General features: G+C 50.7%; 10 protein-coding genes across 10 annotated transcripts; 4 read left to right on the top strand and 6 right to left on the bottom strand.

Moving 5' to 3' along the window:
* Positions 1-2,906: 2,906 nt before the first annotated feature.
* Asppvi_004046 (putative GPI anchored protein) lies at positions 2,907-3,294 on the bottom strand (the record flags this gene model as incomplete). Its single annotated transcript, XM_043300002.1, has 2 exons — positions 2,907-3,170; positions 3,235-3,294. The coding sequence occupies 2 exons, from the start codon at positions 3,292-3,294 to the stop codon at positions 2,907-2,909; spliced, it is 324 nt and encodes a 107-aa protein (XP_043155937.1).
* Positions 3,295-5,255: 1,961 nt separating this feature from the next.
* Asppvi_004045 (putative aldo-keto reductase (AKR)) lies at positions 5,256-6,263 on the top strand (the record flags this gene model as incomplete). Its single annotated transcript, XM_043300001.1, has 2 exons — positions 5,256-5,522; positions 5,577-6,263. The coding sequence occupies 2 exons, from the start codon at positions 5,256-5,258 to the stop codon at positions 6,261-6,263; spliced, it is 954 nt and encodes a 317-aa protein (XP_043155936.1).
* Positions 6,264-7,636: 1,373 nt separating this feature from the next.
* On the top strand, positions 7,637-10,092 carry Asppvi_004044 (heat shock factor family protein; the record flags this gene model as incomplete). Its single annotated transcript, XM_043300000.1, has 2 exons — positions 7,637-8,106; positions 8,163-10,092. The coding sequence occupies 2 exons, from the start codon at positions 7,637-7,639 to the stop codon at positions 10,090-10,092; spliced, it is 2,400 nt and encodes a 799-aa protein (XP_043155935.1).
* Positions 10,093-10,820: 728 nt separating this feature from the next.
* cwc27 (putative peptidyl-prolyl cis-trans isomerase) lies at positions 10,821-12,521 on the bottom strand (the record flags this gene model as incomplete). Its single annotated transcript, XM_043299999.1, has 1 exon — positions 10,821-12,521. The coding sequence occupies one exon, from the start codon at positions 12,519-12,521 to the stop codon at positions 10,821-10,823; it is 1,701 nt and encodes a 566-aa protein (XP_043155934.1).
* An 852-nt stretch (positions 12,522-13,373) lies between these two features.
* Positions 13,374-14,373, bottom strand: Asppvi_004042 (DUF3431 domain-containing protein; the record flags this gene model as incomplete). Its single annotated transcript, XM_043299998.1, has 2 exons — positions 13,374-13,941; positions 14,015-14,373. The coding sequence occupies 2 exons, from the start codon at positions 14,371-14,373 to the stop codon at positions 13,374-13,376; spliced, it is 927 nt and encodes a 308-aa protein (XP_043155933.1).
* A 1,265-nt stretch (positions 14,374-15,638) lies between these two features.
* Asppvi_004041 (histidine phosphatase family protein) lies at positions 15,639-17,069 on the bottom strand (the record flags this gene model as incomplete). The annotated part of the gene is made up of 1 exon (XM_043299997.1): positions 15,639-17,069. One exon carries the CDS (start codon positions 17,067-17,069, stop codon positions 15,639-15,641), a length of 1,431 nt encoding a protein of 476 aa, XP_043155932.1.
* Positions 17,070-18,549: 1,480 nt separating this feature from the next.
* On the bottom strand, positions 18,550-19,958 carry Asppvi_004040 (replication factor C subunit 3; the record flags this gene model as incomplete). Its single annotated transcript, XM_043299996.1, has 5 exons — positions 18,550-18,950; positions 19,007-19,393; positions 19,456-19,630; positions 19,680-19,767; positions 19,819-19,958. 5 exons carry the CDS (start codon positions 19,956-19,958, stop codon positions 18,550-18,552), a joined length of 1,191 nt encoding a protein of 396 aa, XP_043155931.1.
* A 354-nt stretch (positions 19,959-20,312) lies between these two features.
* On the top strand, positions 20,313-21,223 carry Asppvi_004039 (actin-related protein 2/3 complex subunit 3; the record flags this gene model as incomplete). The annotated part of the gene is made up of 6 exons (XM_043299995.1): positions 20,313-20,318; positions 20,381-20,426; positions 20,538-20,812; positions 20,867-20,979; positions 21,039-21,117; positions 21,176-21,223. 6 exons carry the CDS (start codon positions 20,313-20,315, stop codon positions 21,221-21,223), a joined length of 567 nt encoding a protein of 188 aa, XP_043155930.1.
* Positions 21,224-21,577: 354 nt separating this feature from the next.
* trm6 (tRNA 1-methyladenosine methyltransferase subunit GCD10) lies at positions 21,578-23,349 on the bottom strand (the record flags this gene model as incomplete). The annotated part of the gene is made up of 2 exons (XM_043299994.1): positions 21,578-23,210; positions 23,264-23,349. 2 exons carry the CDS (start codon positions 23,347-23,349, stop codon positions 21,578-21,580), a joined length of 1,719 nt encoding a protein of 572 aa, XP_043155929.1.
* Positions 23,350-24,259: 910 nt separating this feature from the next.
* On the top strand, positions 24,260-26,921 carry Asppvi_004037 (ubiquitin carboxyl-terminal hydrolase MINDY-1; the record flags this gene model as incomplete). Its single annotated transcript, XM_043299993.1, has 3 exons — positions 24,260-24,884; positions 24,938-25,791; positions 25,851-26,921. 3 exons carry the CDS (start codon positions 24,260-24,262, stop codon positions 26,919-26,921), a joined length of 2,550 nt encoding a protein of 849 aa, XP_043155928.1.
* Positions 26,922-27,569: the final 648 nt, after the last annotated feature.

The raw sequence follows: 27,569 nt of genomic DNA, 5'->3' as shown, positions 1-27,569 counted from the left end.
GTCAAGGGAATGCCATCAGCTCCATTAAATATTCGAAGAGAAATGACCTTCTGGAAGGGATCCGTCCTCAATCCCCAATTTCTGGGTATGGGAATGGACTCACTCCTTAGACCACAAGCTAGAAGACGCTAGAGTGCGACCAGAACTCGTGGCCTGGGGATGTTCAATGAAAACTGGGGCCTTTCAAATCTCGGCAACAGCTTCACTCTGGGAGATTTAATGTTCGACCTATTTAAATAGCTTATTCACCATTATTTAACAGAGTAGGTATAATTCAGTTCCACAGGAGCTCTTCATATAAGGTAGTTAGGTAACTTCATAAACCAACTACCTACTATGTGGGATATAGCATGCCTGCAGCTTTCAGGCTACCACAGGGCCAGACTCCCGATGCTGTGGCCAATTCCGCTACTCGCCCCAGCAGTCCCGCCTCACCATTCACCACTAATCGTTAGGTAGTGCTTTAGTTAGTCCCGCGCGGTGTGGCTTCCGGAGGCACTGCCTTCGATGATCCCGGCAACGGACTCCCTAAGCGTGTCGTGGAATATTCTTAGTCTGTTCGCAGCTGGAGAAAAGGGACGGCCAATTTACTGTTTTAATTAAGTCAAGCCACCAGACCAAGTAATAGTAACATTACCAGGTGATGGCAGTGAGCCACATCCCAGCGGTCCTCCATAATTCGAGATACTCGAAATCCAACATGTCTCATTAGTAGTATTGTCACTTGTGGCTACAGTGACATTATAATAGGGTGTCATCCTGCCATACATGGCAGCAGAACCGCATGATCCACTGGGCTGTGGCGAGGTTATGACAAATCTCATCATACACCACCCCCTAAACGGGCATGACTATGGAGTATGTGCTCGTCACGATGCTAATCACCTTACGGCAAGGTTGTCAATCATCCGAGGTCCAGTGAGCAGTGTCAGATGGGTACAGACTGCTGTCGTTCATCTTACATAGACCGTCGTCAGATTATCATGAATCTGATGCTTATTGCTCTGCCTATACGTTGAGAATAGCCTGACTTCTTCCTGGTGCTGTCCAACCATCACTGCTTATCAAGAACTGAGGTTCGAGTCATCGCCGGCAATCGCATGGTCAAGGTCAAAAAAGCAAAAAAGGAAACTGGTCATCCCGCACTTCGACTTGTACCAACTGACACTGGCAGTGCCACTGGGGACCAGGGGCTAACGGAGACGACATGATCATCAGGAGCCGTTGCACGTAGAAGGTCCAGTCCACTTACCAAACATGTCATCCATGCGTGATGTCAAATCATATCGTCTACCTGTAGCACTCTTCCTGGTCGATTATTGATTCGACTTGGATGGTGCAATCGATTGATGCAGACGCAAGCATGAGCAGGGTACCTTAGGCACCTGCATCATCCCTGCTTGCCACCAAATGGCTAGTAGAACGCCACAAGGCGCCTCTCTAACTTATCATAAAGAGGGACGATAGACCACAGGAACAGATATGTAAACGACGGGACAGGGCGGCTGCTGACAGTGGCTGCATAAGCTCATTTCTGGTTGTGCTCGCTCTTTGGGCTTGTGCGCTTGTTTGAAGGATGTCAGGGCCGCACGCTCTCTTCTCTGCAAATCAAGTACTGTGGTACAACATGAATATATATACTTGTATCCTATCACAAGTACCTGAACCAACTTGGACATTATGATATCAGGTCATGTATCTGCAGCATACTCGCAGATATTGAGATCAGTAGCAACCAGATGCGATGTGGCCTACGAGGACTGATATTCGCCGTGCTTCCTGAGGCAGACTAGGACCAGCCCTTTCATTATTACATATGAGCATCATGGTCTGGAAGCATCAGACCGTAGTATGACACCACTCAGCCAATGGAGTACTGGGCATCTCAGGCGCTACGTTCGAAATCCAGAGACTGACTTAACAGATCTCTTCTAAGCCTCACTCATGCATTTGATTCGCAGCTGGATATCAATAAATATTCTCTTTAAGGAAGTGCACATATATATTGACTGTCTTTTCACTTGTCAGCCTAATGGCATCATCTCAAGAAGCACACAAGAAACAAAAACCTGATGGCTTTCTTACATTCTTCCTGAACTCGTTTATAATTCTTACGATCCTCGGATATGAGCTGCCGATAACTGAGTGTTAATTATATATATTCATGGTTCGTGCGTCTTTGTGATGCATGATATATTCAGGTTCGAGTTGACCACAAAAGCCGATTCCAGTCAGTGACCTGGAAAATCCGACAAGACGTAGTTTCATTACTCCAATTCAGCCTTGCTATTTTATTCAGAACTATATGAGATCTTTCCAGGCGAGCAACCTGGCATGGCCTCCCCCTCGGATCTTCCAAACTCAACGAACAACCAAGTTGAGTCCGTCAAAAAGTCCCCTCAAATGTATCTACCCCATATGCATGTGTGATGTGGACGAAGTAAGGGGTTACTAGAGATGCTCCACAACATTCCCCAACACTGCGCAATGATGTATAGATAGATTCTTTATCGAAATGAATTATGTGTTCTTGAAACAAAGTCCTGAAGGATCTCTGTCATATAGTTGTGCACATTTTCCTGAAACGACCGCACTTTAAAGCATTGAAAGTCAAGTTGTACATGCCTAGTCGCAAATTGTGCTTTCTTTTGACTTCAGAAGCGACATACAGATCGGTATGAATAAACTCACTTGAATCATTGCTCTCCTATAAGACGCTACAACGGTATGTTGAAGGCTGAAGGTGTAGACAGGTCCCTGCGCGGAACATCACACAACTAGAGTCATCGGAACGGGTATGAAAAGCATCATGTCATCAATCAATAACCAGGTGGATCATCAGAAATTCGCTCCAAAATGCCTAAGTCTAGCTCGTTTCCGTCATGGAGATGGTCACTAGATGATCCTCACAGCCAAGCAAGACCGATCAACCCCACAAAGGCCGCCACGGACGCAGCTTTCGGGGCTGCAGAGCCAGCCGCTGCATTGTTGGTCGTTTGAGCATTGCCGGGCTGCGAGTTACCAGTATTACCGCCGGATCCATTTGAGCTGCGAGCACTGTTCGTCGCAGTTGCGCTGATAGTACCCGTAGCAGAGCTCAGGATAGATGTTGAAGCAGCCGCGTTATAATGTAGTGGACAAGGAGCAGGAGGTGAGGATATCATATGCATCTGTACAGATATGTATCAGTTTCTATTCATGGTTTGTGAAAGGCACATGGCATGCATAATCCACCATACCATTGTTGAATCTCTCTGCGGTCATTGTCACGGTCATCATCGCGATCATTGTCATTGTGAGTGTCGTTTCTGAACTGAGCTATGCATGCCTCACAGACGGGGACCAAAGTAGGTGCCTGGTTCCAGTCGCGGATGCACTTCATTTCGGCCCTGTGGTCGTCGCGATGCATGTTATCGCACTGCTGGGCAATGCCACCACTGGATCGCAGACGTCCCAGCAGCGATTAGGGACATCATCACGGTGGAGCTCGGCTGCGAGCGCAATGTTGCTCGCGAGAATGAGGCCAGAGAGAGCGAGGAGCTGCAAAGGGCGCATTGTTGCTGGATTCGAGTTGTAGAAATGGATTGGACTGATGGAACTGAGAGTACGATTCTGTGTGTCTCGTCTTTGAGGCGATAGCGTCTCCAGTGGATTTCAGCGCATTTCTATATTGATGCCGTCCATCACTGCTTGTCGTGTCTCCCTTAATCGCCAGACTCCGAAATCAACGATATTATCGCCCAGAGTCCATATCCCACAGCGGTCTGGTCTGTCGAGAAATTCAAAATAGAAATAGGTGAAGTGTTTGATGTGCTCCATCGGTCAGCTGCGAAAAAATAAACGCGTTTCGAAGCCTCTCCAGGATTCATATACCAAGCATCAGCATCATATCTGAGCAATGAGCCTGAAGATTGGCGCAGGGTATCCATCTTCCCAACATCGGAAAGCAGCTGCCTGGAATCTTGATAATCCATTGATCCGGTTTATGCCGGCCAAGAATGCGGTCATCGCTGCTAGACGGGTAAGGCGGGGACTGCCGACATTCGTGGCTGCAGATGAACCCTGGAGATAGTCAATGACCTGGTTTGTGATTGATCCAAGAAACTGGAGAAGTTGTATGGTGCGGGTCAATTATTGTGGCTGCGTCTCCCGTGAGTAATGAGTTGAGAGCTCAGAATTCAGGATCCCAGCATCGTAATAAACCCAGTGCTGCCTTGGATTCGGTCGAGATGATCGTTGCAATGGATACCATAGTTAGAAAATGCATCCAAGTCAGCAGTCTTGGCTCCTGTAATCACTAAACAGCGGAATGGATCATCTCTCGATGTTTAAGGTGTGGCTGAGGAGTGTGCTGAGTTCACGATGCCATTCCACGATCGCTGTTTTGTTGCAAAGATAAGTTATTGCATTGGAAGAAACCATGGACGACCCAGCGATGGATTGAGAGGATCCTGATTTAGAATAATCAATGATGTGATAGGCCTCTACAGTACTGCTCCTCCTGCACAGGATTCGCTGCCCAAAGGTTCAGGGTCCGTCAAATCAATGCAGAACCTCAAACTGGGGTACTGCACAGCCTCTCCGCTATATATAGGTTAGTTCCAGTACAGCGATATTGCCATTACATTATGACACCCGCTTAAAGGGAAGGAAGAAAGTTGTTAAGTTGAAAGAGACTTCTTCTGCGAAACCCCAGAAGTTAGCCGTCAAGCGATGTTCTGCTACCATAGATGTAACATCAACTGTAGTTGAGAAGCCTCAGGACTGATTCTACCAGATATCTCGGCGGACAAGCGACAGGATACTCAGCAGATTCAGGAATACCATACGGGAAGAAGCGCCCGTTGTCGTCTTGATATCTTGAAATGGGGCCCAGATGCACTATCGTAGGCGGAATGACCGCTGAATATGCCTGTATCCCAGATGTCGGTTTTCTCCCCGGCATCTTACCATGTTCTGATATGTTTGAATTCAATTAGATTATCGCTTTCAATAAGGACTTAGAGCGGCACCTAACTATGGGTTTATGCCCAAGAAGACTTAGATCATGATGAGGTCAAGTGTATATATCGACTATGCAGCATGATTGGCCCGGAATCAACAACCCCTCCGCAAAGCCCACCAAACCCTACGTGACTTGTTCCTCGGACTATCGGTCAAAATCACCTCAGGATCTGGAAGTTCATTAACCATAGCCTTCGGAGCTGCTCCAGTGTTCAGTTCGTGCATACCATTGTGAATATTGCTAGGCTTTCATGGCGCGAGCTGCCATTGGTAAGATGGCATGGGATAAATACATTCTGCGTTCAGTGCCAGAGGCACCGCCTGTTCATCTTCCGCTCTTTCTATACGGCACAGCATGGAAGAAAGAACGGACGGCAGATTTGGTGTACCAAGCACTGAGCGCAGGATTCAGAGCGGTCGATACGGCTGCTCAGCCAAAGCATTACCAGGAGGATTTGGTAGGAGAAGGTATTCGCAGAGCGATCCATGATAGACTACTTCGACGGGAGGAATTATACGTGAGTTGAAGCCTGAGTATGACGGTGTCTTGACGCTTGCTAAAGTGAGAATAGATTCAGACAAAATTTACGTCCGTTCAAGGGCAGGACCCCAATAAAATGCCCTATAATCCCAAAACTTCAGTGACAGAACAGGTTCATGCCTCAGTCAAGTCATCTCTGCACAATCTTCGCGCCTCAGAAGCCTCGTCGAGTGCTGAAGATGCTTACATTGATACGGTTGTTCTTCACTCGCCTCTGTCCACAATGGCTGAGACTATGGAGGCTTGGCTCACGCTTGAATCATACGTGCCTCATCGCATCCGCAACCTGGGTATATCAAACTGTGCCTTACCAATCCTGAAGGAACTTTATGCCCGGGCGACGGTTAAACCCGCGGTGGTCCAGAATCGCTTCTATCCAGATACGCGATTTGACGTCCCAGTGCGCGCCTTTTGTCGGACCCACGACATCATTTACCAAAGTTTTTGGACTCTGACTGCCAACCCGGAACTAGTTCGATCAGACGCGGTTCAATCACTAGCGAGTCAAGCAGAGATTAGTCCTGCAGCAGCATTATACTGTCTTGTCCTGGGCCTGGGTAACACAACCGTCCTGAACGGTACGACCAACAGGGCTCGGATGGGTGCGGATTTGGCTGATGTTCGAAAGGTCGAGCAATTTAGCAAGGACAGTCCCGATTCATGGCAGATGGTACTGGATCATTTCAAGAGGCTTATAGGCGACGATGTGACACTGTAAAGAAGTAGTTCATCTATCTCACTGTATTATCGAACACTCCAGGGGAGGTATCGGAGTTTGTTCCTGAGGTCATCCCTTGCATCGGGTTGCAAATACGCAGAGGGAACATGGAAATCAATGGAAATCAATTGAAGCTTCTAGACCCGAAGATTGAAACACGAAGGCAGCGCAAGACAGAGGAGTATGAGAAAAAGCTTCAGAAAAGTTGGCCGCAAATCTTGGATCAAACATATGCCTAAGGCCAGAAACAGTAAAGAGGGCGACACGGTTCTAAGTTAGCGTGAGTTGATTGGTCCGCCAGTTAATTGAAGTGGGGCTGGCATTTTGGGAATTGCCAGTTTTGGCAGAATAGTACATACTATATAGCAATTCGAGGATGATTCCCCATTATGAGGTCTCAACTCGATTTCAATAACACATATCCCGCAATCGTAGATCCTCAGCAGCCTGAAAGATATTACGTATCGACCTTTACAGCGGTCAATTCCTGCCTGTTGTGCTGGCCTCCAGAGAATTTCGGGTTTCAATGTGAAGCGGGTCAGCGGCACGTGTTTTGGGCACTAGAGAGCTGACTCATCACAGAAGCCAATCGGCAGGCGATTTCTGGGCCGTCAAAGCAGGATTGACCTCATCCGTCCGCCGCCAAGCCATCTCGACAAGAGGGATTTGCCAGTTCGTTGGCCGTCTTGGGTTTTGCCGTTCTTCCTACTAAGTATTCTGAATCGACCTGGACGTCTCCCCCTCATCGTACAGCCTTTTATCATCCTCATCTTGGTTGTGCAGCGTCAGTTGGCATCGTGTACGTCGTGTCCGTCCCCTTTTCCGACCCACAACCTTTGTTCGTCAGCAGACATTTGGGGCTCGCAGTGCTCGACCGCCTAGACGGGACTGTATCCAGTAGCGATAGGTTCAACCCATCCCACTGTCACTATCCTTGGTCGTTGCGGAATTGTCTCCCGGTGCTTCCTGCCTATTGTCCATCGTTGCATTCAGACCTGCGATAGGCGTCTGTCGCGTCTGTCGCGTCTCCGCCATCCTTAACTCTCGTTTCCTGCCGTCAGCAACGCCGCCATCATCCCGCTGTCGTCAGGGTGTTCCTTGGTTCCCTCTGGGCGATAAAAAGACATTTACAATCGGGCTTTTGTTGCCATTACCCTGACAGGTTGTGCCACTGCGCCATTTCCCTTCCACTCTCCCCGGCTACAAGTCACCCGAGCGCTGGACAAACCTTCGAAGCGATTCACATCCTCTGGCGTCAAATCTAAGAAATCTTCAACGTCGCCCGTGGCCTGATTCCAACCTGAGAATACCGCAATAATTGTTCGAGCGATTACTTTCCGACCAAGCAGAGGTCGTCCAGTCTGTCGCCTGTAATGAGTTCTCAAGGTGTAACTCGCAAAAGACCTGCTCCTGGCACAACCCCTACTGTTCATCCCCAACTGAGCCCAATTTCGAACTACCCAGCCGCGAATCCTGGCTCTCAGTTATCGAATGATCAGTTTTTGCAATGGGGCCAGAACCCTCCCAATGTCATAACACCGCCCTACACTGACGCCGCCGGCTCTTACAACGTCGCGCCTTATACGACAAATCAAGACGTTCCGGGAGCCACGGCCACCGCATCTACCCAGCTTGCTCGCCGACAGCTACCGAATCAACTAGTCAATAGGGGTCGCGGTTATGAACAAACGCCGTCTGCTTACTCCGATCATAGCAGTGGCGCTGGAGAACCTGGGGGATGGGGAGAAAGTCTGGATGAACTCTATCGGCGTGCGTTGGTCGCAAAGAGAGAAGCGCAGGCAAAAAGGAAACAGATACCGCCGTTCGTACAGAAGTTGAGCAGGTATGCCTCTCCTGGGATGAGCTTGTCAAACACGATGCTGACTGCTATCATTTTAGTTTCCTCGACGAGTCGAAAAATACCGATCTTATACGATGGTCTGATGATGGAAACTCCTTCATCGTGTTGGACGAAGACGAATTCGCCAAAACTTTGATTCCCGAACTCTTCAAGCACAATAACTATGCTTCCTTTGTTCGCCAGCTGAACATGTACGGGTTCCATAAGAAGGTGGGTCTGTCCGACAACTCGATGCGAGCCAGCGAGCGGAAGAACAAGAGTCCCAGCGAATATGCGAATCCCTACTTCAAACGTGGCCATCCCGATCTGCTGTGGTTGATCCAAAAGCCCAAGAACACTGCAGGGCAAGGCAGCAAGTCAGGAAAGGGGAATGTGCGAGTGAAGACCGAGGAAGTGGATGAGAACGAAAATGATGACTATGGTGAAGATGGTGCGTCCCGGGATGATCGTAACCGCAGTCGCCAACTATCTTTAGTCCCCGGAAGCATGATGCCGAAGGACCAACTTGCGGGCGTCTATCGGGAATTGCAAGCCATTAGGCAGCAGCAGCAAATCATTTCCAACACCATCAGCAAACTGAGGAGAGAGCACGAACAGCTCTATGCGCAGGCTGCCAATTTCCAGGAACAGCATAATCGCCATGAGAATTCCATCAATGCAATCCTCACTTTCCTGGCCACGGTGTACAATCGCAGCCTCCAGGGACAAGACGGAACGCAGAATCTTGCCAATTCTTTTGCGGGTGTCATCTCACAGGATCAAGGTAACGTGGTCGACATGGTCGATGACTTTTCACTGAGCGCGCTAGGTGCGGCCAATATCAATAGCCCTACTGCACAGCGGTCGATGAAGAAACAGCCGTTGTTGCTGAAGGCTCCTCCGACCACTGAGCGTCAGAATGGTCGTGCTACTACGCTCTCACCCGCATCTAGCACATATGATCGTTCACAGTCTCGCGGCCATAGCCGACAACCCAGTGTTGCTAAGGCCGGCCACGTCGAGGAGGTCTTTGAGACGAGCCCTACGCAGAAAGATGCCACGACTTCACAGAACCGGCAGTATCCCCAGAGCGACATAATGTCTGTCATTCAGAATACGAATGCGCGGAATGGTATTCCCACGACTTTTGCTGAATTTCCCAACGTGCTTTCATCCCTCGAGACTTCTGGCGGTAATTCTCCACTCACTCCGAATCAACGCGCAGATATGCTCCGACTTATAGCCAACGAATCTCACACCGATCCAAATATTCCTGTGCCTTCCAACAATGCTTTGATAACTCCGATGCCTCCACCTATGCCGCATAATTATAATGGCCGTCTTGCAAATACTCGCGCCGAGATAGACAACTTGATGAAGATGCAAGCCGAACAAGATCGTTCTGTACAGAACTTAACCAATCTTTTGCAACCGCTTAGTCCCACCGGGACCATCCCGGGACTTGCAGGAGGAGAAAATGGAAGCGTGCCCCCACCCGCGCTTGATCTTGACCAAATTTTTAATAACGACTATTTCACCGACATTGGAGATCTTGAGCACAATAAGCCTAACATAGATTTTGGAGATACAACAAGCTCAGTGCCTGCGCATGCGCCGGTCGAGGCGCCCGTCACTACTGGTGCAGATGACGTCAAGGATGGAAGCGACCTGTTCGACTTCGACCAAATCCCCCCGGAGGGCGATCTTTTCGATACATCGACCGCACCGCACCAGAGTTCCGCTTTCTTCAATGGATATGACGGTGCTGGCTATCATGCTGGCTCCGGGACTAATGGGCAGACTCCCATTGGCCACAAGAGTCACAACGGAGATTCAGGGCGGATTGTCGAAACTCTCACCGACAGTGAATCAACCAGTCCCAGCACTAACGTGGAAGAGGTACCACAATACACTGACCCGTCCGGGTTCAATGAATCTCACGGAGGTAAGGGAAATGGCGGCAATGCGAAACGACGCAGGAAGGCTTGATGTTGCATGACATCTACTAACTTGGCTTCGAGTCAATGAAGAAAGCGAGGAGGTACCGGTATGAGCCAGAGACGCACGAGTGGAAACAAGTCAGCAACGAGGAATCCCTAAGGTGTGGAATATTCGGTGGGCGATCTGAACTTTACGAACTTCAAGTCATACGTTTCATGACATCGTCTTCAATTTATGTCACCCTCGCCCATTTTACCGAGTTAGCAAAGTAGAGCAACAAAGTGCTTTGCGGTCGATAACGGCACATAATGACGACTTTAATTTCTTTTTATTTCTTTCCTACTTCAACACATTTTATTCTACCCACATGAGCAACAGACGCTTTGATCAAAATTATGAATTTTTGGGCCTGGATGATTCAGCATGGAGGTTATCTCAGCGAGTTCATCTCAGAAAACGGTACGATGGGCCTCGGTTCTGGGGAGCAATGTTTATGCCTTGTGATGTATGACTGGCTTCATGAATTAGTACATAGCAACCTTTCAAACACGGCGAATATACTACTGTCCATGTATATGCAATGCCCAAATATCTGTATATCTCATGGCGGCATTTCTATGGCGCCTCACTGAGCTGGTAGATCGCCCTGCTAGAGAGGATCCTCGAAGAGCGACAGGGTTAAGGGTTAACGTTACGGCTATCTGTAGCTTGCGGGACTCATTGAGGAAACAGGCGATGTTGAGGTATACTTCCAGTTCCATTTGATTATCATTACATCAAGGCTTCTCCCTTCTCCTTCGATCCCACTCCTGATCGCCAACACGCTCCCGCTTGCGATCCCGCTCACGATCGCGCTCGAGGCCGCGCCGCCTCCCACCCACAAACTCCTTCTCGCGCTCCCGCGGATCAATCACAACAAGGGAGTCAACATCGTCCGGGTGCTCGCGCTTCCACTGCAGATCTTTGCCGAGCATATCCTTCCCGAAGCGGAGTTCGTGCGTCAACCAGTCCCGGTCGTCCTCGTCGGCGGCCGTCTCTGCGGCGCCGGTGTCATCCCATGACTTACACGACTGGCAATTGGCGATGAAGTGGAGGTCGCAGAGTTGGGCCTCTTCGTCTTCGGGTTCGTTGTTGGCGCTGGCTTGTTCGGAGGTGTGTTTCGTGGTGTCTGAGGCTGAGACTGAGGCTGAGGCCGAGGGCTTCTCGTGAGGGGCGGACTTGGCGTCCGCGCTTTCGAGCTTCGCTCTGAAGGCGTTGAACATGCGCAGGGTTTCGTCTTCAGCGGCACTGCTGAAGCCCGTTACGCCGTTGGTGCTGCTGCCGCGGCCGGCGCCATTGACGGTCCCCGGGTGTGGGCGTTTGCGGCCGCGGATGGCGGTCTCGGGGATCATGGCTTCCAGGGCGGACTTCTTGCGGCCGGTGTCTGCCGGGCCTGTGGCGACGGTGCGCCGCATCGAGGCTTTGAGGTTCTCGATCTCGGCCTTTGTCCGTGATAGGATCGACTGTCGTACTGGAGGCGATTGGGGTGGGGAGCGGGCGGGGCTTTCAGGGTCAGGGAGGGGAAGCTGTGTTAAGGGATCTGGAGACTTGGGACGATGTTTGCGCTCGGCAGATGGGGCCCGTTTCGGGGAGGGTGAGCGAGGACGCTTCCTGTTCTGCTGCTTCTCCTCTGCTGATGTCTTCTTCGGTGCGTCGTCGGCTGTCGGGATCCCGGCGTCGACAACTAGAGTCGGGTTGAATTTGGGCTTCGACGGCCGCACAGGGACATCTTCGTCTCCTTCGTCGCCGCCAAAACTCAACAGCGTCTTGCCCCCTTTCGCCTTCTTCTTCTTCTTCTTCGCCGCAGGCTTTTCCTCCGCCGCCGGCGGCGCAGTCGCAATCGTCTCCCGCTTCTTCAACTTCCCAGCAAACGGGCCCAGCTCCCCAACCTCGCACGAAACCACCTTCACAGGGTAAACAGGCCGCTCCGTCCCCTCCACACGCTCCGCCTCCGCGATCTTCAGCACGTTGTAGATACTGTCCCCCTCGACGCGCCCAAACAGCGTACACTGCCCGTTCAACTCCCGCTCCGTGTTCGCCAGCGTAATGAAGAACTGGCTCCCGTATGTCCCGTCCTCGCTCTTCGCCATCCCCACCAGCCCGCGCCGGTTGAAGCGCAACCGGCTATGGAGCTCATCTCGCAACACGACCTTCTCGTTGGGATCGCGCCCTTCCGGGTCGTATTCGAATTCGGGGTACTCGTAAATGGAGGTTCCGCCGGAGCCTGTGCCGGTGGGATCGCCGCCCTGGACAATGAAGTCAGGGACGATGCGGTGGAAGATCGTGCCGGCGTAGTAGTTGTCCAGGCAATGTTGGAGGAAGTTCTTGCATGTGAGGGGGGTTTGGTTGGCGAAGAGGGCGATGTGGATGGGGCCGAAGGTGGTGTGCAGAGTGGCGGATGCGGTGGGCGGCGGCTCGGTGGTATAATGCGTTGACATGTTGTGCTTTTAAGGAAAATATAGGAGGTCTGTAGGGCCGGTGAAGTGGTTTTTGTGATCTAAGCTGTACCAGTCGGAGCCAAGCGGCTTGAGCTCTACAGCCGTAGCAGCTCCAGTTGAGATGAAATTTCAGGCTCAATCGATGTCTGTTGAGTGTAAACCATGCATAGACTTCTAATGCGTAATCCGAGTAGCCTCTGAAGTTGGGGAGAGAGCGTAGGTTGGTGGGTGGTGCTCGGAGATGAATTTGCGGGAAGTTCTTGGAGCTCTTTTGGGGAACTTTCGAGGTCACGTCATGTTGCTGGCGCATGTTTATCCTATCGGTCCTCTACATCAACAACTCCAGAAACTATTTGACGTGGCACCTAAGACATCGACAACGTAAAAATTGCTTTTATTTTTGAATAGCTTCAGGTAGTTTCAAGCTTCTTGCTTGATACCGGCACATATTGGCTACTGACGACACGACATCAACGCATACTTTCCTGTCCTTCGTTTTCAATAGCGAGAAATAAGCTACGGGGGCCATGTCCCATGCGTCTTCTATAAGACTGGTTTTGTTGCTGGGGGGTTCATAACACCGGGATTCCGTCAAGCCATTTGCGAAATCCCATTAGAGAGGAAGCATCCACACTCCATCAAATCGTGGACATCGCCTTCATACCAGACGGCATCATCATATGCAATCTCTTGAGATGTGTATGATTGATTGAATCAGTTTATCTCAAATACAGGGTCCCATATACTGTCCATCGGGTCATATATTCCATACACATCACTATAACACTGTTCCATAGGAGGGCAACTTGATATCGTCAGTCCACGAGTTCGAGCATCAGAAGGCACAACTTACTATACAGGCTCCTGGCCAAATATAATATGCCACATGTACTCCATAACCCTCCCGCTAGTATCATCATCCCACGACGTTTCCATGACCCACTGATGATACCGAAGATAATCACTCAGCGGACGCTCGAGGATCTGCTTCCTCGACACCGCAAACTGAGCGCAACAAGGAACCGCAACGACTTCGGGAACTTTCGTCCCGTTGAAAAAGTAATGCCAACCGTCTGGAAACGCATGCTCCGCATGGCGGCCTTCGTCGCGGGGCTCGCGAAACGGCTGCACTTCATCCGGACAGCCGGGGTACCAGTCGCAGCGTAAATTGACGTAGCCGTTGCGCTGGACAAAGTCGACTTTCAGCATGCGGACGGTCTTCACGTTGCTGTGATCGTAGAACTCGGTGTGCCATCCCTTGATACCGTCGCGGTGGCTGTGGAGGAAGATGATGGTTTCGGGGAGTTTGTGGTAGTTGTCGATGATGTACTGTAGATACACATTGGCCTCTCGGCCTTTATTCTTCTTCACCCGGAGCGGCGCGTCTGGATTATCCACGGTGTAGATCGCATGCTGCCATCTGTTTGTTGTTTGAGCATCAGCTGGCAATACGTAAACCCCAAGCAGGGGCAGATATGAAGAAAAGAACTTACTCGGGCAGCTCCTTCATAACCCAGCTCACATCTTCACTTTCCAGTCGTCCCATAACAATCACTCCGTCCCGGTGAAACTCCTCGTCAATCGTCCACTGCGCCGAGGCGGGCGTTTGCACCGGCACAAGATCAGTGATAGCCGGTCGCCTAGTAGGCGCGAGAGACTCGGTCGGTTGGATCCTATCTCCATCGCGAACATCTTCAGCTCGCGCCGGATCACCCTTCGACTCGTCCCCGTCCACCAACATAGGGACATTACCAGATAGCGCTGACTGGCCCCGTAGCGAGCTAAAGCGAAGGCTCAACGCAAAACAAGCGATGAGGAATAGAAGCGCCGCGTACAGAACGTTGGGTTTCATGGCTTGACGCGTCATCACACAGTCGCAGAGCCAGCTCTCCTATCGACGCATTCGATGTGAACTTATGCGCGGAGGAAATTCATCACAGGTACTGGCTGGATGAAGGACATGAAAGTCGCGATTGACTATCGAATTGCGACCTGGAGGATAAGTAGGAGTATAGTCGCAATTACACCACGACATCCTACTCCTCCCAGCGGACTAGCAGGCGGACGCATCAGCGAGCCACGAGTGTAGATGTCATGGACTCCTGAGCGACCGTCATAGCCCTACCCGTCCTACCCTAATCCGGCGCTCATGATTCGAGCCGGTCCGGGACGGCAAAGACCCAGAGTGAGCGTATCAGGATCATCAGGAACGCGCAAGTCCATCGCTTTCTTCTTCCTTTTTTTTGACAGTAAGCTGGACCTCAAAGGCAAGGCCGCGCTATGGATTGAATTAGGATTAGACTATTGCCGACTGGCTCGGACGATGTGGATCTTGAGATTGGCCTCGTGCTGTGGTTGGTGATCGTCGTCAATCATGGATTAGTGACATACCGACATACGTCAGCAGTTCGGAATATAGTTGTTTAGGGCGGGTCATCTAGAAATAAAAGGAGACGAGATGGTCAATGGTAAGGAGGCGGGTAGACGAGGCCAGAGACTGCGTGGCTGTCAGAATATCATTGGGGGAGATGGTGGAAGCGTCGACGTGGAGGGTTACTTGATAGACGCTAGACTAGAGTCTAGTGATCAGATAAATCCTAAATCAATAGAGGCGCGCACTATCTATCTGGATATTTAATATTTAGATATTACCAGTATCTCTAGCAGCATTCGGAAAAGCGCCAGTGTCTAGTGATGAATGTTAGCCAACACTTATCTATGCGTAGATTCGCACCCTGGACAAATGTAGAAAAGGCTGATGGGCATTGTAATGATGAGAATAGCTTGGCATATCTAATTTAACCTCTTTACCACTTACTTCACGAATGAATATGTATGGATAGATGCTCGACTACGTTATTCCAGATCACGCTCAATCTGAGGGTGCCAATATGTCTTCAGACATGATTGATTTGCCTGCGCAAGTACCAACCCTTTCTTTTCGGTTGTAACATTCATTCCAAGTCATTTATATGCATTAATATCATATATGCATCTCTCATTGAAATTATCTTAGTTGCTACTGTCATTGCAATATTATGAGTTCATTCAGTGAAGCCATTCAAATCCTCTCATTATTTTTCCACATTAATCGACGTCAAAAGCTGATGCATCACCTCAAGCCTTCTTAGGTTCCTCAACAGCTGTGGTCCCGACCTCAGACACAGCATTCCGCTTCTTGGTGATTCTGAAACCACCGAAAAGCAGGAAGACCGCTTCCAGACCCAGGATCACCGCCAGAGTGACCATGGCACCGATAACACCAGCGACGGGTCGCGACACCCCACCGTCGGACGAGTTCGAGCCCGCAGAGGAAGAGTTGGATCCAGAAGAGGAGACAGAGTAAGCGGCACACGCGCCGTCCGTGTTTCCGCACGCCTTGCACCACTGCTCGTCATCCGTGATGGCAATCTTGTCGGTCAGCGCCACAAAGTCGGACCAGGGGATGGTGGCGCTCGACTGGCCGTACAAGGGGTATTCGGCCGGGGTGGACGTGCTGCTGATGGTGCCGTTGTGGAAGATGAAGCGCACGCTGATCTCGGAGGCGGAGGGGAACTCGTCCGAGCTGGAGTTGGTGACGAGCTCCCAGGCCATGGAGGAGGCGTAGTCCGGGATGCCGGTGAAGTTGGCCGTTGCAGTGGGCAGCTGCGCCAGGCCAAAGTACGAGAGGAAGGTGCCGTACGAGCCGAACTGGAGGTTCAGCTTGCTCTTGCCCTTGGAGGTGATGGTCTTGTTGAGACCCTGGAGTATCTCGCCGGCGAGGGTTGACCCTGCGACCGCGCGGATAGGCTCGGAGGCGTTGTAGGCCAGGTTGTACTGCTCGATGTTGGCGAGCAAGAACAGCTTCTCGCGGATCTCCGCTGAGGGATAGTCGCTGCTCGAGTTGTGGATCGACGCGACGTTGAGGAAGTCCCAGATGGTGTAGGCGGACTTGAAGCTCATCTTGGAGTCGCTGAAGGTGTCGTTCAGATATGGCGAAAGCGACTTGTAGAAGTCGCTGGTGGAGGCGAGCAGATCCTTGTACAGAGCTGAGCTGTAGTAATTGTTGCTGCTGACCTCGGCGTTTTGGCACTGGGTCGCATCCTGCAACCAGGTGTTGCTCTCGCTGTTGGTACCGGTCTCGATGAGCGCCAGAGGGATCAACTGGTAGCCGTTCAAGGGCGCCTCAACCGTCGTGCCATTGCCCAGTGTTTGGCTGGCCATGGTTCCGACGGGAGGATAGACACCCTGCAGGAAACCGGTGGCCGAATTCTGAAGCACGTTGTCCGAGGGTGCCGAAGCACTGATCTGGTTGAGATTGACAATCTCCTCGCTGATACCCTGGATGTAGTGCGAAGAGTTGGAGTTGATGTAGCGGTCATGGTAGTAGCTGCCAGTGAGGAACACTTCCTTATATCCCAGGTCGGTGAGTTGAGTGTTGCCCAGCACCTTGGGCGTCCGATCACCATGCCGAGCGAAGATATAAGCTCCAAGAACCTTTTCTGCAGATGCGAAGGGCATGGCCATAAGGGCCAGCAGGACGCTGGTGGTTTGCACCGAAGTCCGCATGGTGAGGCTGCTCAGTAAGTTGACTTATCGAGGGCAGTAGAGGGGAACCAGATTTTCGAGATCTTTTAGTGGGTATCACGATTGATTAAATATTCTGTTCTATCAGCAGACAATTGGAGAATAACCCCGCGGAATCATGCTGACTGTTATCATGATGACCTCGTTTAAAGTCAGTACACAGTGGGGACCAGAGCAGACAACAAATKGTAACAACTCAATCTTCTTCTAGCACAGACTGAGGGGTATCTCGGAGCTTGCCTTAATAGTTGGTCGATAAACCTGTCAAGCACTAGACTACTCATGTCCCAAGTAAGTGCTGCATCTGACCAGTAGCATCTTCGAAGGAGAATTGCAGGCCATCCACTAGGGCCGTACTACTCCATGTTGCAAGCAATGAGTCAAGAAGAGGAGAAAACATTAGCTAATAATACCACCTATCAAAAAAGATAACAGCCATTCAGTGGTTGACCAAGTGGAGAGAGCAGATGCCCTGTTCCCGTATCCTTGCGATCCTCCACCTTGGCTTGGAAGCGGAAGTTTATCTTTAACGCTCGAGAGACGACGAGGAGAATATTGGAGACTCTAGGACTCCATAGACCTACGAGAAATCCATGGTAGGATCGCTATCGGGGAACTCCGCGGACATCTGTACCTTGTTCTCTGGCGGGGCAGAGACTCCATGTTTTTCCTCGGCGCTGCCTTCCGTCGCATCTTCTGCAAAAGAGTGTCTACTGATAGATAAGGTCAAAAATGTCTGATTAAGAGTCGCTTCCAAAGTGCGTAGAGGCTCTCATTCTGATACATCTTGTTCGAATTGCACAAAAAGCGATGTTGGGCATCATCATCATGAGCATGATGCATCAACTTTTTTCAAAAGCCAGAAAGCAGCAAACACCCCACTTTACTCCATAGACACCGTATAGGATCCTAGTTGTACCTGGTGTCCATCTTGAGAAAGCTCATTATTGTTGCTTACTATTGTTCACTCTTCAGTCTGAAGCAAAAGCGGGGCTCCCATACAGTTAATTCCTTGACAAGTAGATACTCTGCATTCTGAATCAATCTCTCTGGGTGTTTTCTCCGACGCCCCTAAAGCAAATGAGCATTCCAATGAACGTGAAACGTGATTTCAAAAGAGGTATCGAAGTACTCCTTATGCTATGTGGGTATATTGTGAGCGCCTAAATAAGCTTCGGGCTGTCCAGAATCTTGGACTATCTAGATACTCTGTGGGTCGAGGAACTGGTGCCTCTCGTTCCTTGACTTCTGTTTCCCGGAAATACTGGCAATGCACCGTCAAATGCTTCCAATACTATGACGCGCTGGCGTGCTCCGCGGAAACCTGTCTCGCGAGCGGTGCAGTGTCGAAGCTGACCCGCTTATGATTGCCAGAGCACAAAGCCATTGGCTCTTTCATCAAGGCTTCCCCAGGAACTGTTCAAGATGTTCTATTCTCCTCTACCAGCGTCAATTGCCCCAGTCACCGAGCTTTTGCGTCCATCAACTCGCAACCGTTTCGTATCACGCCCACCATCCCACCGGTCTGCATGGTCTCTGATCCACCGGCCGAAAGCCTGAATTCAATATCTGCAAGGCCTTCTAGCCAAGTGATTCTTGTCTGAGGTGGCACTTCCAGCTGTTGCAGCTGTTCCGCCAGAGCTGAAAGTATGTCGGCCAAGGCGAGACCCTTGTTGGCCTTTAGTGTGTTGAGAGTATTAAGACAGGACGTGACATCGCTGGTTGAAAGTAGTGTAGTCATGATTTCCTGGATGTCGGATGGATGTGGTGCAGCAATGCAGTCGTAAATCGTTTCGTTCGTGATAATCTCGGGTTCGGATTGTGGTTCATCCTTCATCGCATTTTTCATTGGCAGCGGTTTGCCTAGGTCGTCCCAGTCAGCATCCAATTTCTGCTTTAAAAGATAGTAGAATCCTTACTGCTCGCATGGCAAGCTTGGAGCACGTTCAATGCGCGACGCATGTCACCCTTGCTCAACCTCACTAAGCTACTCACAGCTTCTGGCTGGATCTGGATTTGCTCCTTTTCGATCACCTGATCTACCAGCGACCGGATATCCTGCTCTTTTAGGGGACTAAAGCGGAAGCGAGTACACCGTGAAAGGAGAGCCGGTGACAGTTTGTGTGTATAGTTGGCGATGATACAGAATCTCGTATTCGCGGTATATCGTTCCATGATCCGTCGCAAAGCCATCTGGGCGGTCGAGGTCATCGCATCGGCCTCGTCAAGAATAATCAACTTGAACGAAGCCAGTGAAGAGCCACTGGAGGCCGAAGGGGCTGCCATTGAAAATATTTGCTTCGTGCCTGATTGATGGGTTAGATCTTCCATCCGAGACCCCGACAATCAAGGTGCGATATGGACGTACTGGCAAAAGTCTTAATCTGCTCGCGCACTACATCAATGCCTCTGTCGTCACTAGCATTGAGTTCCAGCACCATTTGCCGCATATTGTTGCTGCCATAGATCCGTCTTGCGAGCGCGAGGATTGTGGATGTTTTACCGGTACCTGGAGGACCATAAAGCAGAAGATGGGGTAACCGCTGCAATCATATTAGTATGAGTGGTCTCGATGATGCCTTTGACGCATACATTTGCTTCGATGAATTTGTTAATGGTAGCGAGGATGTCTTGATGACCGGACACGTCGTCCAGGGTATTTGGCCGGTATTTTTCTACCCTGCGGGCTCAATTAGTGATGTATCGAAAAATATGTACGCCAAGTACTGACCATGGTAGATTATCTTGAGCTTCAACTGGCAAATCTGCAGCTGGTCTCTTAGCTCTCTTGCCGGCGTTGTCGGAGCTGAATTGAATCGCGCTCTTGGGTGCTGGGACATCGACGTCCATCTCATCCTCGTAATCGGACATTTTGAGAGGGAGATTTAAATCAGCAATGTCGGCGGTGTCAACTGGAAGAAAAAGCCAGAACAATGTTGTCTAGCGTCCTATAAATGGTTCTCTTCGAAATGAAGCTTGACGCGTCGAAACTCCGCCAGCGCGTAAAGAGATTCGGAGCCGGAAAATCATGGGGAGACAGCAAGGTATGGTTTGCCTTAGTTGGGTTTAGGCGCATCTGGTGATGACATGAATGGGCACCTCCCGCTCTGTGGCAGCAGCACCGCCTTAGGAGTTACGACAACTATCCCGCTTCGTTTATTGCTTGGAGGATCCTCATTACACCGGTTCTAAGAGGATTGATTATATCTATCGCTATAGGACAGAATGCCGGTACGAGCATTTCAATTGAACACCTGACAGGTCATTCCATGTTCTCTCCTGACGCTTATTAGGCCTACCATTCCATCTTCCTTGAGGACCGGGATGTTCCCGTAATAGGTACGAACGCATGTGCTTCTTCGCCAACCTCTCCCTCAAGAGATGCATGAATTTTCCCGCCATGCTGCGACGGACCCATCACTAACATCAGCTGTCACCGTCTACCCTCAGGCAATTTCCCTGTCCTCCCCCTCCGCACCCGTACTCGCGGCCCCGCATACACCCTCCCCGCGCTGCCCGCCGATGTCCCCGAAACCGATGTGCCTCCCGACAGCGAGTCGTACGACTGCGTAGACGAGATCCTGTCTCTTTTCCGCGCCAATGTGCTCTTCCGGAACTTTGAGATCAACGGACCTGCAGACCGCATGCTCATCTACGGAACGTTGTTCATCAGTGAATGTCTGGGGAAGGTCAAGCCGGGCATGACCTCCCGCGAGGCTGAGAAGGTACTGTTGCGACAGGAAATTGTTTTAAGGGGTCTGCTAATGGACATATATCAGGCTTTGATCAACGTTTCGCTCGACCATTTCGCTATTCCCGGTGATGTGGCCTTCCCTTTGAACCAGGCGTTCGAGCCTCCCCGTGACCGCCAGGACGCAGAGACACTGAGACAGTATGTTTCGATTCCTTTGACAAGCTTGAGGTCTGAAGTTAATGCGTTTTGATTATTAGATACCTCTCTCAAGTACGACAGGAGATCGCTATTCGACTACATGCTCGGTTATACGCTGGCGGTGAAGGGCCTTCAAAGGTAGACTGGTACTGCCCCTAATTGAACAGACTCGGTATACTGACTTCTTAACTCTTAGTGGTGGCTGAGCTTTGCAAAGAGGAAGTTTATGGGAAAGAGCCTCTAGATTGTTGAGACATGGACACGTTTTTTTGCTTTATGGCCAGCTCCTGTAACAGCAGCGTTCTGAGATATTTCCTGGTTCCCTCGACAGAAGGGCTGCAATTATTATTTCACTGTGACATATTCTAGCATGACAGGTTCCTGCCGCGCGCCTGGTTTAAAGGTTGATCCAATCGGCGTGCCACTCAGCACTTATGTCTCGGATATTCCATCTCTCAAAGGAGGCGGGAAGTCTAATATACAATATGCAAGATTATAGGTGATGCATTCCTTCCTCTTGGCTGCGAATTCGTATGACTTCGTTAGAGAACTGTACGTTTCACTTCCGGGGATTGGTGGCTCTATGCTATGATATATATCATGACTGCATTTCAACGTCCACACCACTTCCACTCTCCGCTGGTGTTGCGGATTCTTGTTGGGCTGCCACCTTCCTCCTCTTCCGGCTTGGATTACCCGCAGCCTGGATGTTCTGATGGGATGGGAATACGCGAATAGCATGGAAAATATAACCTTCAGCGCCACCACGCCCCGACATCAGCGGGTGTGTGCGCCCAGGAAGTACTTGCCATGCGCGTACTCGGGAGGTCTCGATTGTGGGCGCCAGCAAGAGGGACGGGTCGAGTGCGAAATCCTTATCTAATTCCGAGAAGTCCGGTTCCTGAGGTTTCTTCTCACCATCCTCACTCTGCCCTTGCAGAGACTGTTGTAGGCTGTGCTGTGCAATAATCTCTCGTTTTCGAGTGATGTAAGCCGTCCTCCTGGGAGTCGAATATAGATCGGCCAGCTCGGTCAGAGGCTCAATGGTTGGAGAATAGACTACCACCGGAGCGGAACCCGCCAGTAATGGGACGGTGTGTTCGAGTACACTTGCCGGTTCCATTAGCGTTGCGACAATGAGGCCGTCAAAGTTACCGGCTCGAGCCTCGTCGACAACCCGTCGTACCCGCTCCCAGCGACTCCGCTTTTTGTAGTATGCGCTGCGTCTGTTGGACTTGTAGGTGGCAAGAGTCTCGTCAGGAACTACCTCTGGTTCATTGGCATAGATAGTGTCCGCGTGAGGGTCCAAAAGTTGCATCCACGAAACGGTCTTCATATGCTTGTAAAGAGGATGCGACTCGTCGGGATTATCTTGGTCGTAGCCAAAGTATCTCAGTAATGACAAGCTAGGCTGCTTGTTCGCATGGATGACTGTGATTGAATTGCCTGATGCAGACATATGACGGCGGCGGGCAATGGCTTGGGCCATGGCGTTCGTCTGTTGTCGCTCGCCATTTTCTTCAGACCCTTCGGCGGATTCTTGCTCCTCGTCCTCCTGATCATGAGGGTACAGTATGCCCATTCTTTCGGCCATGGCGGCAACTACCAAGCCACCTGTTTCGTCAACCACCAGGTAACGGCCGTTAGGTTTTGACGCAATAGCCCCTTCGAACGACGAATTTCCTCCGTGGTGCACATTACCCCAGCACCCAAGCAGACCTATGGACTCATCACGGAGCTCCATTGTTTTCATCGCCTCTTTGCCCTCCAACATATAGTTAGTCAGAAGACTAACGTCCACGGGCAGGACTGTGAATCGCTTGAGGAACTTCTTCCGTTTCCGTAACGTGTATTTTGCGAGGGAAAATGCCGTCTTCTGGTCCAATGCGGAATGCGACTCCAACAGCTTCTCAATGATCTCTCTCCCTGCGCCTGTAGAAACTTTCTTCAGAGCTTCAATTTCTTCTGCGGTCATCTTCTGGGTCGATGCATCGTCGACGATCTCGCGATTGGTCCGTATCGGAATGCCTTCCTCGTTCACCTCCACGTCGTCGCCGTCGCCTTCTCCATCAGCGATGAGAGTCTCTGCGTGCAGCTCAGCTGGGGAGACAATTCGAAGGCAATTGTCATTGTTCTCGCCCGAAACGTCAATAATCTCAAAGGTTAGGTAGAAAGGACGACCTATAATCGTGTTGGCGGGGAAGCTCCCGTACTTCCCCAAGAATACTACTCTAGCCCAAGGTCAGTATGAAATTATCTAAAGCGATTCCGGACACTAGCGTACGTATTCGGCACGAGTCTGACAATTTTTGTAAGCTCAGACGGAAGTCGCAGAGCGACATGCTGGTAAGGACGAATGTAGGAATGCATGGTCGGAAACTGAATTCACGAAGATCAATTCAAACTTCAGTAGTAACACATGTCTCGCCGTAGACGTGCCTCTACAGTTGAATGCGGACTTAAATGTTGCGCGACAGTCTCTGCCGTATCACTGATAACCAAAAAATGCCCTCTCTTTTTCCTTTTTGCATGATACTAACGCACGGGCCATATCAGTTATGCAATCTTGATAGCAGATTACATAAGCCAGCCGTCATTGTCGATCTCGGAAGAAAGATTTTACGGTTTACGCCCCGATGCGATGTGGCTGAGGCAAGTATGTACTATACAATACGACTAAACGCCACTGAGGAACAAACTCCAGGCAGCAAAATTGGGTCCTTGTAACGATTGGGCGTACGAGCTGATATTCTCCACAGCGCCAACCCCGGAGTCCCTGGTAACCTAGGTAGAGATAGCTTGTGGAAATCCGGATGCCTGCTCCTAACTTGTAGTATATGGATTTGTTCAAATTCCTCCCTTGGCCTCTCGGAATGAATTCTGAGTCCTGATTCCGGCGAGCTCACTGTCATTTGTAACAATCAATGGGCACAGGGCTGGATGGCGTTGATATCACACCCATCCTAGTCCGTGGCTGAGCACTGTTTGCCCGGTTCTGAGCCACCAGTTACGTATACATCCTCACCTGTCTTGAACAATAGCATCAAGCCACCAGCGACTCTGCCACGGTTCTACATGCGTCCGAAGAGATTTTGGAGGTTAGCATAGTTTACCCATCATCTAGCTCTTTCCGCTTTAAAGCCATTTTAGGTATCTGATCATCCTGTGTCCTTTGTCCAAACAAGGCGGACCGCTACACCACTGGCGGGCCTCAAGAGCTTGTCTTCATCAGATTGACGCCTAGAGGCTAATCATGCGGCTATAGGAGAAATTCGCCTCTATGGTCCTTCGAAAACGTGCACCGCCCCATCTGTATAGTCTCAACCTAGGAAATGCTCGCTCTGAACCTCGCTCTCCAATCTCACCGACTTCTCCGACTGCGAAATCAGCTACCTCACCTTCCCCCAAGCGCCTAACTCGTCCCAGAAGGGCAAAAAGCTCTCCCCATCCTTATCAAATACCCTCGGAGGAGTCTATTTATTCCCCAGATCTCAACACTTCGCCAGCATTCGACTTGATGCCTTTGGAACAAGCTCAGAAGTCCCCTGTGGGGACTCTGTCCAGTGACACCGCCAACCCATGGGCGGATGATGTAGTGGAAAGGCGTGACAAGAGTCATTCTGTCTCTGAGCATCCGCCAGTCCATGCTGGGGAACCACTGCAGGGGCCGCCACTAGATAGTAGAAGAGGTGATCGCGTACCTTCGATCGTCGTTGCGGGCACTCAGAGAAGGATGGCAGCGAACGAATGGCAAGAGGTAAACAACAGTGCGAATTGGGAGCCACCTATCCAACTCCAATCCAACAACCCTTTCTTGAAAGCGAGACAATCCGATGAGAATCCTTGGGGCTCGAATAACCTACGAGCATCACAGGGAGATAACTCAAGTGATCGATTGAGTCAGAGTAGGTTGTTACCGGCCACACTCGTTTTGGTATCACTGCTTATACAGTTTTAGGCGAAGGTTATATTCCAATGACTGCGCGCTTGTCGCTTCTAGACCAGTCAGCACCGGAGTCTCCATGGGCTGAAGAACGTCCTGAGGCAGCAACACAGTCTCCCTCTTGGCAAAACAGTCGAACGGACCCTCAAAATATGTCTTCCATGCCTCACGAGGTCCGCGAAAATGGCTCGACATCTCCTTTCCAGACATCACCCATAGGCAATGAGCATGGGTACTCATCGCAATATCTGCAGCAGACAGATCATGGGTCGCTTGCTGCGGGGAGCGGCATTGAAACTCCTTATGCGACTGATTCTACCATGACGACTCCATCTTCACATGAACTTATCGAAGTCGATGAGCCTTTCCACGCCAGCGCTGAACCCACTTCACAGCTTCTACCACAGAATACCTCAGCTGCACCTGCGCCACCATTACCGCAGCGCCCGAACGCAGATGCAAATCAGGCCCCACCACTACCGTCGAGAAACGCTGCATTGTCCGAACTAGATGAACAGCAGCAGAACGAGCAGAGATCCGAGACATATTCGATCCGCCATGTCAACTGGACAGATCCCACGGGGCAATTGCGCGAGTCTCCGGTGTTAGTCCAAAATAAAAACGGGCCCTGTCCATTACTAGCCCTTGTCAACACGCTAGTACTGCGTGCGGATCGGGATCTGCAGCCACCAATTGTTAGAGCTCTGCGGTCCAAAGAGCAGATCTCTCTGGGTCTGTTGATTGAGGCATTGTTTGATGAATTGACGACTCGCATGGGGACCGATGGTGAACTTCCGGATATTGAGGCGCTCAGTCGCTTCCTGACGATGCTGCACACGGGGATGAACGTCAACCCTCGGCTCACTCTGGTACGAAGATCATTGTCTGCAAGGTTCACGAGAAATCAGTACTGACATTGACGACGCAGGAATCGGATGACGCCCCAGGCACCTTCCAAAATACAGACGACATCCGGCTCTACGGTACTTTCGGCGTTCCTCTCGTGCACGGTTGGGTCGCACCGCCTGCGAGCGAAGCCGATGGCGCACTGAAGAGACTGGCACAATACTATGAAGATGTCCAATTACTGCCCTTTCGCAAACATGAACTTGAAGATCGTGTCTTCCGAGGAGAGACGCTAACTTGGGACGAGGAACAAGCCATGAAAGATATTCACGCAATCCAGAATTTTACTGAAATTGAGAACGCGACTCAGTTGAGTGCATTTGGCTTGGATCACCTTACCGAGAAAATGCGTCCTGGGACTTTCTCGATCTTGTTCCGCAACGATCATTTCTCGACTGTCTATAAACATCCTCAGCGGCATCAACTGTTTACCCTTGTCACCGATGCCGGCTATTCCAACCACGCGGAAATTGTTTGGGAGTGTCTGGTTGATGTGAATGGATCCAATGCAGGGTTCTTCTCGGGCGACTTTCGCCCCGTTGGTCATGCTACATCCGGTGCCGATCCATCCGGTCCACGAACCTCCAGCAATAGAACGAACGTTCCTTCAGTCCCAAGTGAAGATAGAACAAGCGCATTGTCTCCCCAGGAGCAAGCCGACGCTGACTACGCCTACGCGCTATCCCTTCAATACCAGGAAGAAGAACGCCGGGAAAGAGAGAGCAATAACCAGTCACGCAGTCAACGGGCTTCAGCCCCAAACTATCCCCGAGGAGCTTCTTGGGGCTTAAACTCGGCGCACCAACGTTCAGCGAGTGTAGCGAACGGTAGCGTTAGTCAACCCGCGTCAGACGGCCGCTCTTCAAGGCCAGGTCCTGGCGCCAGTAACAACGCTGAAGATGTCCCTCCTCCATCCTACGAACAGGCGGCCACCAGCCCAGCACACTCACAACGAGATAGTTCACACAATGCTTGGCCTCAGCAAGTTCGATATCAAAGACACTCCTTGGGACGGCGAATAGCCCCAGGTCCAGTTGCAGCAGGCCCAGGAGATCGGCCCAAGGATCGAAACAAAGACTGTGTGGTCATGTAGTGCCCACGCTCTCAGGTCGATTTACAGATCTCGAGGACGCATACCAAGACAAGGCATTGTGCCTATCAAGGACCTGATCAGTTTTCGGCAACGGTTTTTACTGCTTTTGACGACGCAACGAGATGATGCTGTGTACTTTATATAGATACCACGGGACAGGCATGTCTGAACATTCACTGAATGATAGAATAACGGAGTTCGGAATTTTATAATAAGCTGGTTCACCTAGATGATGCTGTTATAGTACACCGAGACCTGTCCGGATACCTTCGCATACCTTATATCTAGAGAATCTGCGCAGCAGCCAAGCACCCTACGAGGAACAATTAGTCGACTTGAATTGGGCCACGGTCTTGCTGTAGATTCTGATCACATGATGCGTCTGTCCCTGCCCTAGCAGCACTGCAAGCAACCTCGATCCCTGTCCTCAAGAAGACGAACCTCTCTTGGAGTAATGCAATATTCAAGACTGTCCAGCCACTGATGGCCGACTTTCTCAACTGTTGATCACTTGATGCCCTCCAATTCTTCTCTGCATCAAGAAGCCTCGCAATCACGACATCCACTTAGGGTCTTCAAAAGCATGGATGATTTCGCACTTTCCCTAATCCTCCACGGGCAGCCGACTTCAATGCCGGGGACCATTAA

Source organism: Aspergillus pseudoviridinutans (genome assembly GCF_018340605.1).
Source record: "Aspergillus pseudoviridinutans IFM 55266 DNA, scaffold_3, whole genome shotgun sequence".
In the NCBI taxonomy this organism is placed as follows: Eukaryota; Fungi; Ascomycota; class Eurotiomycetes; order Eurotiales; family Aspergillaceae; genus Aspergillus; species Aspergillus pseudoviridinutans.
The sequence above is the reverse complement of the archived record's forward strand: the minus strand, read 5'-3'. Positions and strand labels throughout refer to the sequence as shown.